The following is a 14,231-nucleotide window of genomic DNA, read 5'->3' as shown; positions in this document are numbered from 1 at the left end:
CTCATATATATATATGCACTCATCAGCAAGTAAGTATATACCAGAATTACATCCCTGTGTACCAGAATTACATCCCCGTGTACCAGAATTACATCCCCTTGTACCAGAATTACATCCCCTTGTATTTGGCTAAAAAGATCTACATGCAAAATAGTGTCTGCTGTTGAATACTGTAAAAAAATACTGTATGTTGTCTTGCAGATATTTTTTAGTTCTTTTGTCTCTTGTGTTGCTGGGTCATTGTTCTTTAGCCAACATCCCACTTTTATCAAATCTGATAGGAATCTAGGAGAAAGGTATAAAACCACTAATTCATAGCCCCATTGCTTTCTATGTTAAATTCTTCAATTTCAAGCATTGATGGCTACTTTGTCTTAAGTTCAAATAAAGTAGCAGTTATTTCATGTCAAAATTATACCATATCCTGACTTGTGCTGAAAAATTTAACATACCTTTAATTGCATATTAGAGCGTACTGGTTCCCGGAAGTTTGATAGTACAAAAACAGGTACTTCTGATCTGAACAACAGGGCAAATGTGCCCTCCTATTAAAAATTGTATATACTTCTTTATTATTCAAAAGAAACTTTCAACAAGGGTTCTACAGTGATCCCAAGTCCCCAAGCTTTCATTTGATACCAAAACTACCCAAATATTCCACCTATTGACAAAGATACAGCTATGTGTAGGAACTATTTTGTTTAAAATATGTACTACTTTCTTGTATGTTCTTTCCGACCGGGCCTTAATTAGTGGTTCTATACCAGAAAAACAAAAAGTGTGAACACATATAAATGGCTTTACCTGTCCTCTTCATCACTGTCCTGAGTTGTCTCCCTGTCCTGTAATCTTCTTAACCTACGATCTTTCACTTCTGGTTCCTTTTCTTCTTGTTCAACTGGTTCTTCCTTAGGTGCTTTTTTCTGTCGCTGAAGTTCAAACTCATCATCACTTTCTTCACTTGAGGAATCTGCTGCATAATCAGGTCTGAAGTATATCAATTCTTTACATACAATTTTATCAAGAGGGATAGTGTATCAACTGAGCAAAAAATTATGAACATTGTACCAACAGGAAGATAAATAATGTAAATAGTGTATCAACTGAGAGATAAATAGTGAATATTGTATCATCAGGCAGATGAATCATGTAAATAGTGTATCAATAGAGAGATAAATAGTGAACATTGTATCAACAGGCAGATAAATCATGTAAATAGTGTATCAAATGAGAGATAAATAGTGAATATTGTATTCTAATGCAATTATTTTGTGTCAATGGCTCTGATTGGATGAAGACAAGCGTAAAATTCTCTATCTCCCCTGTCTGTAACTAAGGAAGCAGACATTTTGAATTCCGGAATACATTGACATGTAATTTCTCCAATAATAAGCAAAAAAAACCTCACATTTGGACCTACAAATCTTCTTTTCATCAAATTTTATTACATTTTGAAGCGGACAAGAAGCCAGAAAACGCCCGGTGTTTACGTTTGATGCTGGAAGCACACCTATGACGTCACCTACATGTAGTTTAGGTGGAAAATAAGATAACATCATTTCGTGGAATTTTTGTTGAATGAAAAATTTACATTGAAATAATGACTAAAATTGAATGATTTGTTTAATTTGCATTAGAATAGAGATAACTGTATTGTATTTGAAGCTTTGCGGACGTCCATCTGTAGTTTTACTGTCGCAAATACCTGTTTACCTGTCTCCGCTACGTGTCACCAGGTAAACTAAATTTGCGACAGTAAAACTACCGATGGACGTCCGCAAAGCTTCAAATACATTACAGTTATCTCTAAATCATCAGGCAGATGAATCATGTAAATAGTGTATCAATAGAGATACTTTATGTCAATAGAGAGATAAAGAGTGCATTAACAGAGAGATTAATCGTATATAAACACGAAGATTTATAGGGAAACAACAGGGAGATAAATATCTTTACATCAACAAAAAGAAAACTGTTTTAATCTTTTGTCATAAAACTTCAGGGCAACAAACAATAACATGTTTGCAATTGAAATACAAGATCTTGAAATTTTATTAGATACTGTTAAAAGGGAAATAATCCATACAATATTAAATGATTGTCTCCCCTATTAAATTTTCTCTCCCATGACTGTGCATACACTGACTATTCATTGTTCTATAATTCTGTATTGTCATAGAACAAAATTTCAAACTGGCAAGGGTCCATGATGAGGGAATAAAGAATTTCTATTTCTATTATGGATTTAAAAAAGATTGGGATAACCACTCAATGCATAGATAAATGCTCAAAAAGATATCTACATTATTCAAATTTAAATTAAATTTAGAAAACTTTGCCTCTGATTTAACTTACCTTTTACCGGTTACATATCTGTTAACTTTGACCTTTTGCATATAAACTTGACCTGTAAAAAGTATTCATGATTTAAATCATTTTTATGAAATTCAATTATGTCAATATTTCTTCTTTGGGAAGCCACCATACTTTTTTTGCCCTGACAGGATCTTATTCCTGATTTTTTTCAGCAAAAGGGTCAACTGAATTTTTCAAATATGTGGCATGCTGCCTCCAAATAATATTAACAATAAAAGAAGAATGTGTCTGAGGACATGAATGCCCCCATTCTAGCTTTGCAATTTTCGAAGTTAAAAAGAGACATAACTCTAGAACGGTAAATGACTCACAACCCAAATTCGAAATGTGTGTGCCTGTTGTGGTTCTTAGCATTGTACATGAGTTTCATAAAATTTGCATGAGGCAATCTAAAGTTGGAGTGTGGAAACGAAAATGGGATGGACGGAAAGGAGGATGGACAGATGGTCAAGGGTAACACTTAAAATGCCCCCGTTACCAACGGAGGGGTCATAAAAATGGTGAAGTCATGTTTAGGTATAATAAACCACAAATTCAGGCAGATAAAAAAATAAAATAGCAGCCAGATGCAAAACTTCATATCCTGTAGAATTATCTGGTCTAAGTTAAGTGGAATTCATTTTTTTTTTTTTTTTTTTTTACACTGCTGGACATAGAAATGATAATGGTAATAAGGAAGGAAGGAAAAAAATACTCAAGAGTACTTTTAATGTATTTTTGTTATAAATGCTATTTCCATTTGTCTATTATAATATCTGTCACGTTATATACTGTACAATGTCTCATGTTTGTTGCTTATACTATCATAATTGTTAATTGTAAATGCCCCCTGTGGGACCCTGATTGGAATAATAAAATATTTGATTAGATTTGATTTGATTTATAATACTAACATGACTAATGATCCTAGGACAAATTATGATGCTAAAATTATCAGAACCAACATCTATGTTTATAGGATGACAGGTCATGTCAGGTGATGACCTTGTACTGAATCTGGGATAATGACATGAAAATCACTTGCTTAAGTACATGTATCATACCTCTATTTTCTTCCAAAAAATCACTTCTTTAAGAATGAGTTTAAGAATTATTATTTTGATTACCCCCACTAATTTCAACACCCTTGAACAGTAAAATTTTGGTCGCAAACAGTAAAATCTTATTACATAATCTGTAAGATGCATATGAAACCTTGAATTTTACAGGAAAAATACTCCCACTGCTAGTAAAAATCTGTTTAAATAAGAAAGTATTAATTCATTATGTAAAGCCTCCATTATAGCATTTTTTTCAACAAATATTGGATTCACAGATGAATGATTGCATCAAAGGCATAAACCTTGCTACTAAAACAATGTAAAAGAAGCAAAAGATTCTTTTTTTTTTTATTTTACTAATTATTAGATATAATCTAAACCTGTATGTTTAAAATTTTGGTAAAACTACAAAATCACAGAATCTCTTATTTGCTACTTAAATGAGTGATTTATATTTACTTATTTCAGTAATTCCCCAGACTGATATATATTATACCTTCCAATTACCCTATGTACATGAACACACAGTTAGAGTTGATAAATAACAAATAATATATCAGACAGTTGTTATTAGGGAGGAAATGTAAGCTTGTTACATGTACCAGCTAGTGTTTTGTTAACCTTTATTAACAAATGCCTGTTACATCTTCATAATTCATAGTGTTATGCATTTTTTTGTAAATCTCACGACGCAAAAAATGCAGATATCAAAGGTGTGTCTACAGCTCCTTTGAAAGGGTAATGTTAAATGTCAAAGCTATTCAAAACTAGAGGCTCTAAAGAGTCTGTGTTGCTCACCTTGGTCTATGTGCATATTCAACAAAGGACACTCTCCAACATTATAGACGAGAATAGAATTCATTACAAAAATCTTTGTTTTGATGATCTTGTATTGCTGATCATTTAGCATGTTTAGTCTGTTTAGTTTCTCTATATCTTCTTTAGTTTTTGCTCAAAACACAAAAGAGGGTAAAAAAATCCTCATTTAAGGACAATCACTCCTATAAAGAGTGACAGTCTACTAATTAAATCAGCAAAATTTGACTTGTTAGTAGATCTTGCCTCGCTGATAATTTTTTTTATTTAAAAGTGTCTATTTATCATGTTTATCTATTATAATTTTTTTCATATATGACAAAACGCAAAAAAAATGGCAAAAATCGTCATTAAAGGGCAATGACTCCAATAAGGAGTTGTTGGATGATTTCCTCCATATTGTCTTTATTGTAGATCTTGTCTTGTTGATCATTTTTGCTTATTTAAGTTTCTATCTATCTATTATAATTTTTAAGATATAAGGCAAAAAGCAAAAAATTGGTAAAAATCGTCTTCAAAGGGCAATAACTCTAATAAGGAGTCGACTGATGATTTCGTCCATGGAACCTATTTGTAGAACCTGTCTTGCTGATCATTTTTGCACTTTAAAGTTTCTCTCTATCTATTATTGTTTTCAAGATAATAGACAAAAATGGTCAAATTTGTCATTTATGGGCAATAACTCCTATAAGAAGTCGTCTGACAGTTTTGATATATATGGACAATAGGTAGAACTCAACATTCTGAACATTTTTGCTACTGTCAGATTTTCTCTATTTATAACGATTTTCAAAATAATAGACAAAACTTGCATTTTACCCTATTGTTCTATTTTTAGCCATTACAGCCATCTTGGTTGGCAGGCTGGGTCATCTGACATATTTTTTAAACTAGATACCCCAATGATGCTTGCTGCCAAGTTTGGTTAAATTTGGTCCAGTAGTTTCAGAGAAGAATTTTTTTGTAAAAGTTAACTGACGATGACGATGGAAGCCAAGTGATGAGAAAAAAAGAACAAGGTTGGCCTGTTCTCCTGATGTAAGATTGACATGAATTTGCATATCTACAAGAACTTCATTTACTTCTACTACATGTAAGTTCTTAGTTGTGTAAAGTTGAACATCTGAAGGCAATAAACCAAGCTGTTTATCAAACAGAAGAAACCAATTTCTTGTAGGAAAATCAATGGTGACCACACTGACCAGGCGTTCAACCCTGTGACCAGGCGTACAGTGATATCGTGCATTACCTGATTTCGTCAAATCTGCAATGTAACACAAGAAAAATCGTTCTTGTAATTGTTTGTCATCGAACGGACTGAAAAGATTTCCATTGATAAGTTCAAGCATAAATTTATGAAATCTTGCAATACCATGATTAACCATATTTTGACATTTTTTTTACAAAAACTTTTATCAACAGATAAAATTGGTTTCATTTTAAGTCAAATTTAATCAAAATGAAATACAATTTGCTCCGCATTCTTGGCAGTCCGTTTGGTTCAAACTGAACTATATTTTGTAGTGTAAAATCTATCCTTTATTCAAATTAGCTATTTTAAGAAGGCATGCACGAAATCACCTGACATTTGAAGAACTGTCAAAACAGAGGTTTCCCTAGTTTGGACACGCATTACACAAAGGTGAAACCATACATAAAGAAGATTTCATGAAATTAAAGTGTTATGAATTTGTTCACACAATATTATCAGATTATTGGTTTCATGAGTTTACAAAAGTGAAGCCAAAAGTCTTAGGTGCCCTAATACAAAATAAATATTGGGTGAAATTTTCAACAAACTTTCGCATACTTTATTCAAATAATTTACATTACACAACAAGACAACAAAATAAAATAATCAAAGAGCTGATAGCTCTGAGGTGGAAGAAGATACATAAAAGGATAAATTGAATGACAATGAAAACAGGCCACACCAACCCAGCATGCTCTCTGCCATTATTACTTTCGATGTATTTTTTTCTTCCAAAACATAAAAATCTACTAAAACTGATGATCCAAATCAAATTTATTATAATTCCATACATTTGTCTCAGCATGGTCAACTTGATGGAATGGATTAGGAATCACTTGAAAGTTTACCAGTCAAGGTAGATATTTCACTTTGGATATTCCGACTACATGGACTACCTTCGTATGAAAAAAATACTGGCCACCAAAATTTTAGTCAAGTGTGCTGAAAGTTGGGTTTAACACCAACATCAATCAATCAATCATGAATTGTTAGAGTTGTTCACAGTTACTTGTTTTTTTCTTCTTCATTATAAACATATTTTGAAAAGTGCTAAATATATCAACAGTAGATTTTGAAAGTTGGCAGGTATTAACACTTTAGTCTTCATGGAAAACTAAAATTTAAGCAACACTCTTATAATTTAGGGCAGGGCGAACTAAGTCAGGGTCCCGATTCAATATTATCAGCTTTCCACCATAATTTGTGGATGTTTCATAAGGGGACGAAGTCCCCCTATTACGGTAGAAAAATCAATAAAATTAAAAAAAAAAAAAAAAATCAATTTTCATTCTACTAATGAACTCAAAATCGTTAACTTTTTTATTTTCAGACTTTTTTGTTTTCCCGCATTTGCGCAGAAATCTACTTCCTTTTTCCGGTCTCGTTTGTATGAGTCTTTGAGTAAAATATATATTTATCAGTCTAGTAAAATATAGGAAGGAACGCAATACCAGTTTCAGTTTTAATAAGGGGACAAAGTCCCCTATTACAGTAGAAAAATCAATAAAAAAAAAAAATCGGGAAAATTTCCCGAAATTTTCATTGTACTAACGAACTCAAAATTGTTAACTTTTCTTTTGTAACTTTTTTTAATTCCCGCATTTGCGCAGAAATCTACTTCCTTCTTCCGGTCTCGTTTGTCATTAGACTTTGAGTGAAATATATATTCAGTGATTTTGCTAGCGCTCGTCACTTTCGTAATTTACGAAACTGTTTTCATAATGACGAAAGTATTTCAAATCAATTTCGTCACTTAAATTTTGAAAGTGTAAAAATATTTTCGCATGAAAATACTATAATTCTACCTGTCTACATGTTTCTGACAAGTTTATGACCCTCAGCTAATTAACATTTAAAACAGGTGTTATAAAGTTGTGATTACAGCTAATCCGCTTATCACCATCGGATGGGTCACTAATCCGGTTAATTATTTTCCCCAGTAAAATTAGTCAGTCCGCATTTTAATTTCAATATTTCTCAAGTCCAACGACCACAGTTTGCAGTTCGCTTGTCGTAATTTCGTCATTTCAACAGAATTGTTTTCCCCCGGACAGTTCGCTTTTTAATTTCAAATATTTCTTAAACAATCATAATTTGCAGTTCGTTTGTCGTAGTTTCGTCAAATGATCGTATTTTCGTCATCTTTAATATAAAACGTTCAATTTCGATTAAAAAGATACAACTTTTATTCAAAACGTTCAGAAATGTTTTCACGTCAAAGACTTCATCATCATCAACGAGTCAAACAGGTGCTTCCTTCACGATATACTGCGCATGCGTGAAAGTTTTCCTATGAATTTATAGACGCTAAAACATAAAATACGAAATAAATTTAGTGCCAATATTAATGAGAGAGACAAATATAGTTCTTACTAAGCAAATTGAAATAAAAAAATGATTATTTCCTGCCTTTTTTTAAAAACGAACCAATCCATAGATGAATCCGGTTTCATTCTGAATTTATTATCTACTTGTCACTTCCCGTTTACATTTCATTTGGAAATCAAAAGTAAATGTGATAAATTCTTGATTAATTTACAATTTACAGTTAACTTATTTGAATCGTCCCATGTGAATTTGTACATATCCTTGGTTCCAACTTTATAGAAATTATTTCAAAATTATCGATTTAAATGTCTTATAAGGATAATGATTATGCAGTGTAATAGTCTTACAAAGTTCAACAAGTTCATTTATACCTGGGAACAGTATATCTAGTCTATATATGTTCCTGTTTATACTGACTTTTTTTTCAGTTATTCCTTGTTTTAAACAATAAGAACCCAACTTTTGTTGAACAGGAATGTCACCTGAAACTAATTCAAGTAAAATTTTGAACTAGATTTTCAGATCTTATTTCCTAATCTTCATATTTAAGTGACACATCAGTCAAATCATGCAATTACTGCCTAGTAATTTGATGCCTTAGTCCTTCAAAGTCTGACAAAGATGTATAGCTAGTAATAAACATACATCCTTGGTCCCTTGCTGTTACCCAAAATAATGTTGATTTTAATCTCGCACTAAAGTGACTAAAGCCCTCAAAATCCTAGCTTAAACCCTGTATATATTTATCAGTCCAGTAAAATATAGGAAGGAACACAATAACAATTTCATTTCTAATTATTCTTTGACATGAAAAAACGTTACCTGATGATAGCGTTTCTTTGTTTACATTAAATATGACGTCATAACTAAAATAACGTCACAACTAAAATCCCTAACAACAGTACCAAAATCGGAAACGTTACGGTATTTCCGTTTCTTTTTTAACAGATTTAGAACATAAAATATGTTTGAATTAAAAAAAATAATTTATATAGACTTCGTCCCCTTTCACAGATAATGCCTGCCTCATATTAATTCCTTGAAATTATGGCTTGATATGAAAAACTGTTACCTGATGATAGCGTTTCTTTGTTTACATTGGAATATGACGTTATAACATAAATAACGTCACAACTAAAATCCCTCACAACAGAACGGAAATCGGAAACGTTACAGTATTTCCGTTTCTTTTTTAACAGATTTTGAAGTAAAAATATGTTTGAATTAAAAAAAAAAAAATCATACAGACTTCGTCCCCTTTCACAGGTAATGCCTGCCTCATATTAGTAGTCATAGTAGCAGTGGTACATGTTTTATTTATTGGAAATTAGAAATGCACGTAGACGTTTAAAGTCTATATATTTGCACTGCAGACAAGTAAGTCCCTTGGCCTTGCGTTTCTTGTGGGGATACTTGCCTTTTTCATTTTTTAGAGGGACTGCTCCGGCAGTCGACTGGATCGGCACATTGCTCGACATCTCAACTGAATTTCTTGATTTTCCAACGGATTTACAGCATTCGAGTGCTCAGAAAAACAACAGCATGGTTAAAATTTGGAGTAAAATTGTAACAGAATAGTAATTTCTTCTCTTTTTCTAGGTTAAATATTTTTTTGTTTGAACCTTTAATTGCTCCATTCTATAAAACGCATGAATAACCGTCCATTAAACAGAGCTACAATGCATAGTTTCGAATGAGCGTTGTTTATAAAAGTAAACACTAAACAGTATCCGGAAAATGCGGTTTATACTAAAATATGGTCTCATCCAAAGATATGGTTCGTTTTTAATTTGCCTAGCCCACCCCAATTATCTTTTTTAAACCTTGTCAGGAATCTGATGTTCAGTAGTTGTCGTTTGTTGATGTGGTTCATAAATTTTTCTCGTTTCTCGTTTTTTATATAGATTTGACTGTTGGTTTTCCCGTTTGAATGGTTTTACGCTAGTAATTTTTGGGGCCCTTTATAGCTTGCTGTTCGGTGTAAGCCAACTTCCGGGCTCCGTGTTGAAGACCGTACTTTGACCTATAATGGTTTACTTTTATAAATTTTGACTTGGATGGAGAGTTGTCTCATTGGCACTCATACCACATCTTATCAATCTATTTTCAAGTTTTCTCAATATTTTTTAATAATGTTTTAATTGGTTTTCTTTTTAAAAGCTTATGAACTTATATCAATTATATCTAAGCCACTATAACACATATATGTGTTATCACTATAACACATATATGTGTTATAGTAGTCTCAGATCGCTGCTGGATAACTCGGACTAAAACGAAAATTAAATCGGCATATCACAAACTCGGACTATCACAAACTCGGACTATAACAAACTCGGCCTACCATTATGTATATATATGCAGAAATAAATTAAACAAACTCGGACTACGATTAGTAGATTGTGTTGTTAACTGTTTTTTTTTTTACTTTTAAAAAAGATTTAATTATTATATAAAAATTCTATACGAATTTATGAGATATTTTTGAAAAAATATATATAAGAAATGTATATATACAATAAACTTAGATCCATCATATAAAATATGTGTTTATATGGGATACAGTTTAAGGGATATATAAGTTACAATTTGATATTTTTAAATGAGGTTGATTAACTTCTATTTGAAATATTATTGTGATTTTTTCGTTTGTATTTTTATGTTTTTTATTGATTACAGATGTTTTAATGATTGGCGTGTGTATGTATTTGTATTGTGTTTAATCCTTGGTGTTCATAATTGGTAAAAACAAAGAGAAATTTGATTGACAGTGAATGGCTTGTTAACAATTTCATTAATCTGTAATTCTTTATTAATGGATTCACCAATTGAATTGAAAGAATCTTAATTGCATAAGCATATTATTCATTTTACAACAACTACAAATACGATTAATTCTAACATTTCTGCATGATGTCTTATAGAATATGTATTCGTATTTTATTAAATATTATTGAATGACGAAAGCATTGACGTACCACAGGGTTCTATACTAGGACCTTTGTTGTTTAACGTATTTATAAATGAGATTTTTCTTTTTGTTAAAAATGGTAGTTTATATAACTATGCAGATGACAATATTTTGTCTTTTTGTAATCCAGATTTTGATTTAATAATTTCAACTTTTGAATCTGAGTCAAAAAAACTTTTTACGTGGTTCCGGGTGAATAAAATGCAAGCAATTCCCGACAAGTTTCAAGTTTTGGCTGTTGGCAAAAAGACCTTTGAAAAAAAACCCATCTATACATATTCAAAATTCGAACCTTACATGTGAAAAAACAGTAAAATTATTAGGCATTGAAATCGACTATCAATCAAATTTTGATGTTCATATCAGCTCCTGTCTGCTTACAAAAAAGGGCATAAAACGCCATGCAGTTAAACACATAGCGACCCAAGCTGGTACTGTGAAGTTACTGGATATTTAGTTAATTACAATTTCGTAGTTTTGTTCTCACTTGGGTGATTTAAAAGTTGTCAACAGTACATGTGCCAGTTATTAGTTTTAATCAGTAAGGTGATTAATAAGGTGTCAACAGTACACATGGCAGTATGATGTCATATTTCCAGTTCAATCCAATAATTTTGAAGGGACATAAAAATAATATAACAGAAAAGACAAATAAGTGGTAGATTTTCATTATTAAATGAATTTATTCTTACTTTTTTTTATATCTTGTTAATGTTATTTATATTTCTCGCTTTTAAAATTTTCAAAATAAATTGTTTAATTATTCTAAATCATAATTAATTTAAAATTAAGTACTGATAAGTAATTTCAAATATAGAAAATAACATCCAACATCATACTTATATTCTTCTAGTAGTCCGAGTTTGTTATAGTCCGAGTTTGCTATATTCCGATTTTGTGAGGCCGATTATGTTATAGTCAGAGTTTGTTATGGGCCGAGATATCAGGGAGTCTCTCAGATTATATACAATAACCAGTTTGTTGTTTTAACCATTTTCAGGTAGTTTTTGATGTTTTATAATTAAAAAAAGTTTAATTAAGCATAAAAGCCATTACCACAGCTGTTGTTTAATCCACAGATGATGATATAAACAAATTTAATCATTGTAATTTAAATGTTTGGGAGAAGGGTACCCCCCTGTCCACCCTCTCAGATATACTGTTCCCAGCTTGATAGTATTTTTTTAATTGGTAAATGGTGTTTTAATGATTGGCGTGTGTGTATGTTTTTATTAAAAAGCTATCCTTGTTCATCAGAAAAGTTAATGTATTTCTTTGATATATGTCATTTCGATCCATATGTGTTGTTGTCTTTCTGCATAATCATTCACACTGTTTGATGCTAATGAGCTATGTGTATTGACTTTAATATGTTTAATTGTTCTTCTGTCATGTTATTTACATATATTGTATTATATATTTGACCTCATGTTACACGTTTAAATGTGTCTGAGTGTTTTCTAATAAATCAATCATTGTATTTAATCTTAAGTCATGGTTCATAATTGAGGGGGGGGGGGGGGGGCAAGGGGGTTTCCAAAAACAGCAAAACAGCAAATTGATTTGGCTTATAACTGATAACAAGGAATTGAAAAGGGATAAAAACAGATAACAGTAAATGAATAATTAAAATCAGTCGAGTCCAGGACAAATCCAGTATATATCTTATTATAATCCTTTGTAATGAATTCCATTTTCTATGAACATGTTTTTAGAGTTATATATCTAGAATTGGTTTACTCAATGTATGATAATATTTTTTTGTTATAGAATACTTTTTTCAGCATTTATTTTTGTACTTTTAAAGAAGCTCACACATGCTTGTAATTTAGATAGTGAGTTTATTCTTAGAAAAGAATCATAGAGCTGAGTCTGTGTTCCTTATTATATAAAAGGTGTTTAGGTTAACTGGTCGTATGGAACTAGGACTTAATTGCCATCCTCATCAGGTATCCCTGGCCATATGTTTTCCTTTTTGTCGAGTCTGCGACTTTTGTCGCAAAAGCGAGACATAGTGATCACACATTCCGTCGGCGGCGTCGTCACCAGGGGCATCCACAAATATTCACTCTGTGGTTAATGTTTTTAAAATTTGAATAACTTTCTTAAAATATCCTGGATTTTTACCAAACTTGGACCAAAGCTTGTTTATGATCAAAAGCTTGTATCTAGAAGGAAATTTTGTAAAAATACTGTAATGGTCCTGGACCCAACTAATATTAAAATGTTTATGTGATGAGTCTGTGATTAAATATAAGAAGATGTGGTATGAGTGCCAATGAGACAACTCTCAATCCAAGTCACAATTTGTAAAAGTAAACCATTAATATAGGTCAAAGTACGGTCTTCAACACGGAGCCTTGGCTCACACCGAACAGCAAGCCATAAAGGGCCCCAAAAATGACTAGTGTACTGTAAACCCATTCAAATGTCTATAAGTTAATTGAATCCTTCTCCGAATACGGGATCACAATGTTACTAGTGGAAAGATCCCAATTCAATTTCTACTGAAGATTGGCTGTCAAAATGCTAACATTCCAATTTTCAATAACAGTTAACAGAAAATACATTCTCACAATAACAGATAACAAAAAAACTACTGAATAGTCCAATAACAGCCAACAAGGAATAAGACAATAACAGCTATTATTTAACCAGCAAATATATTTTCAGAATAACAGATAACAAAGAATTAAATTGCCCCAAAACAGCATAACAGTTAAAACCCTTGCCCCCCCCCCCTCATAATTGGTATCCATTTCAGAACTTACTTATTTGATTTATTATCAATTTGTTCTCCTCCTAAACTATGCACGAAATATATTTACAGTCAATCAATTTTTCTACAAATTACCGACTGAAACTGTACGCGCGTGGCAATTTGTTGAAAAAATTCAGTCATTTAACAAATTAATACTAGGTATTTTCATTCATTTTATATAATGCCTGTCAAAGCCTTATACATTCATCATAGTTTTATAAATTGTTTGAAAATCTGTAACATATAAATGCTCAGTCTGCATCAACATTTCATGAAACAAAAATGCTATACGCTTAAATTGTGTTTTGGGTCTTGTCTGAAAAGTTCACAGTGAATTTGACACGCAGCAAACTTTATTGGTTCCAATCCATTAATATTGTCAACATTTTAGAATATGTCTAAATTATTTTTAGATTTTGGCACGTTTCCATTTTCCGGCCAAGAGCAATCCACAAGCAAGCAGTTGATTGGATAAATAGTTTTACTGGAAAATGTATTCATTGTTTCGCAAAATGAAATTGTGAAAAAGACATTCAGTACTGAACGATATAAGACAACTGTATTATTAAAAAACTTTAATGTATTCTATCACTCTATATGCTTGTTTGTTTCTTCAGATTTTTTGGGCTAAATTTTGACATTTTAGAATATCCAATCGGTGTGCTCGTTTCAGATTGCAATAACCAA

The 14,231-nt window shown here is 31.6% G+C and overlaps 1 protein-coding gene across 1 annotated transcript in view; it reads right to left on the bottom strand.

Moving 5' to 3' along the window:
- The window catches only part of LOC127705094 (microfibrillar-associated protein 1-like), a 38,318-nt gene extending 28,846 nt beyond the window's left edge, over positions 1-9,472 (bottom strand). Inside the window, exons 1-3 of the mRNA XM_052209363.1 lie at positions 9,230-9,472; positions 2,356-2,407; positions 805-987 (exon numbers count right to left, since the gene is read on the bottom strand). Of these exons, the coding sequence (XP_052065323.1) occupies positions 805-987; positions 2,356-2,407; positions 9,230-9,290 (296 nt within the window). The 5' untranslated portion in view covers positions 9,291-9,472. The remainder of the gene's footprint in view (positions 1-804; positions 988-2,355; positions 2,408-9,229) is intronic.
- Between the last annotated feature and the right edge of the window lie 4,759 nt (positions 9,473-14,231).

The sequence above is a fragment of the Mytilus californianus genome, unplaced genomic scaffold, assembly GCF_021869535.1.
Source record: "Mytilus californianus isolate M0D057914Y unplaced genomic scaffold, xbMytCali1.0.p SCAF_6, whole genome shotgun sequence".
NCBI classification, from domain to species: Eukaryota; Metazoa; Mollusca; class Bivalvia; order Mytilida; family Mytilidae; genus Mytilus; species Mytilus californianus.
Note: the sequence above shows the minus strand (reverse complement) of the source record. Positions and strands in the feature narration are given on the sequence as shown.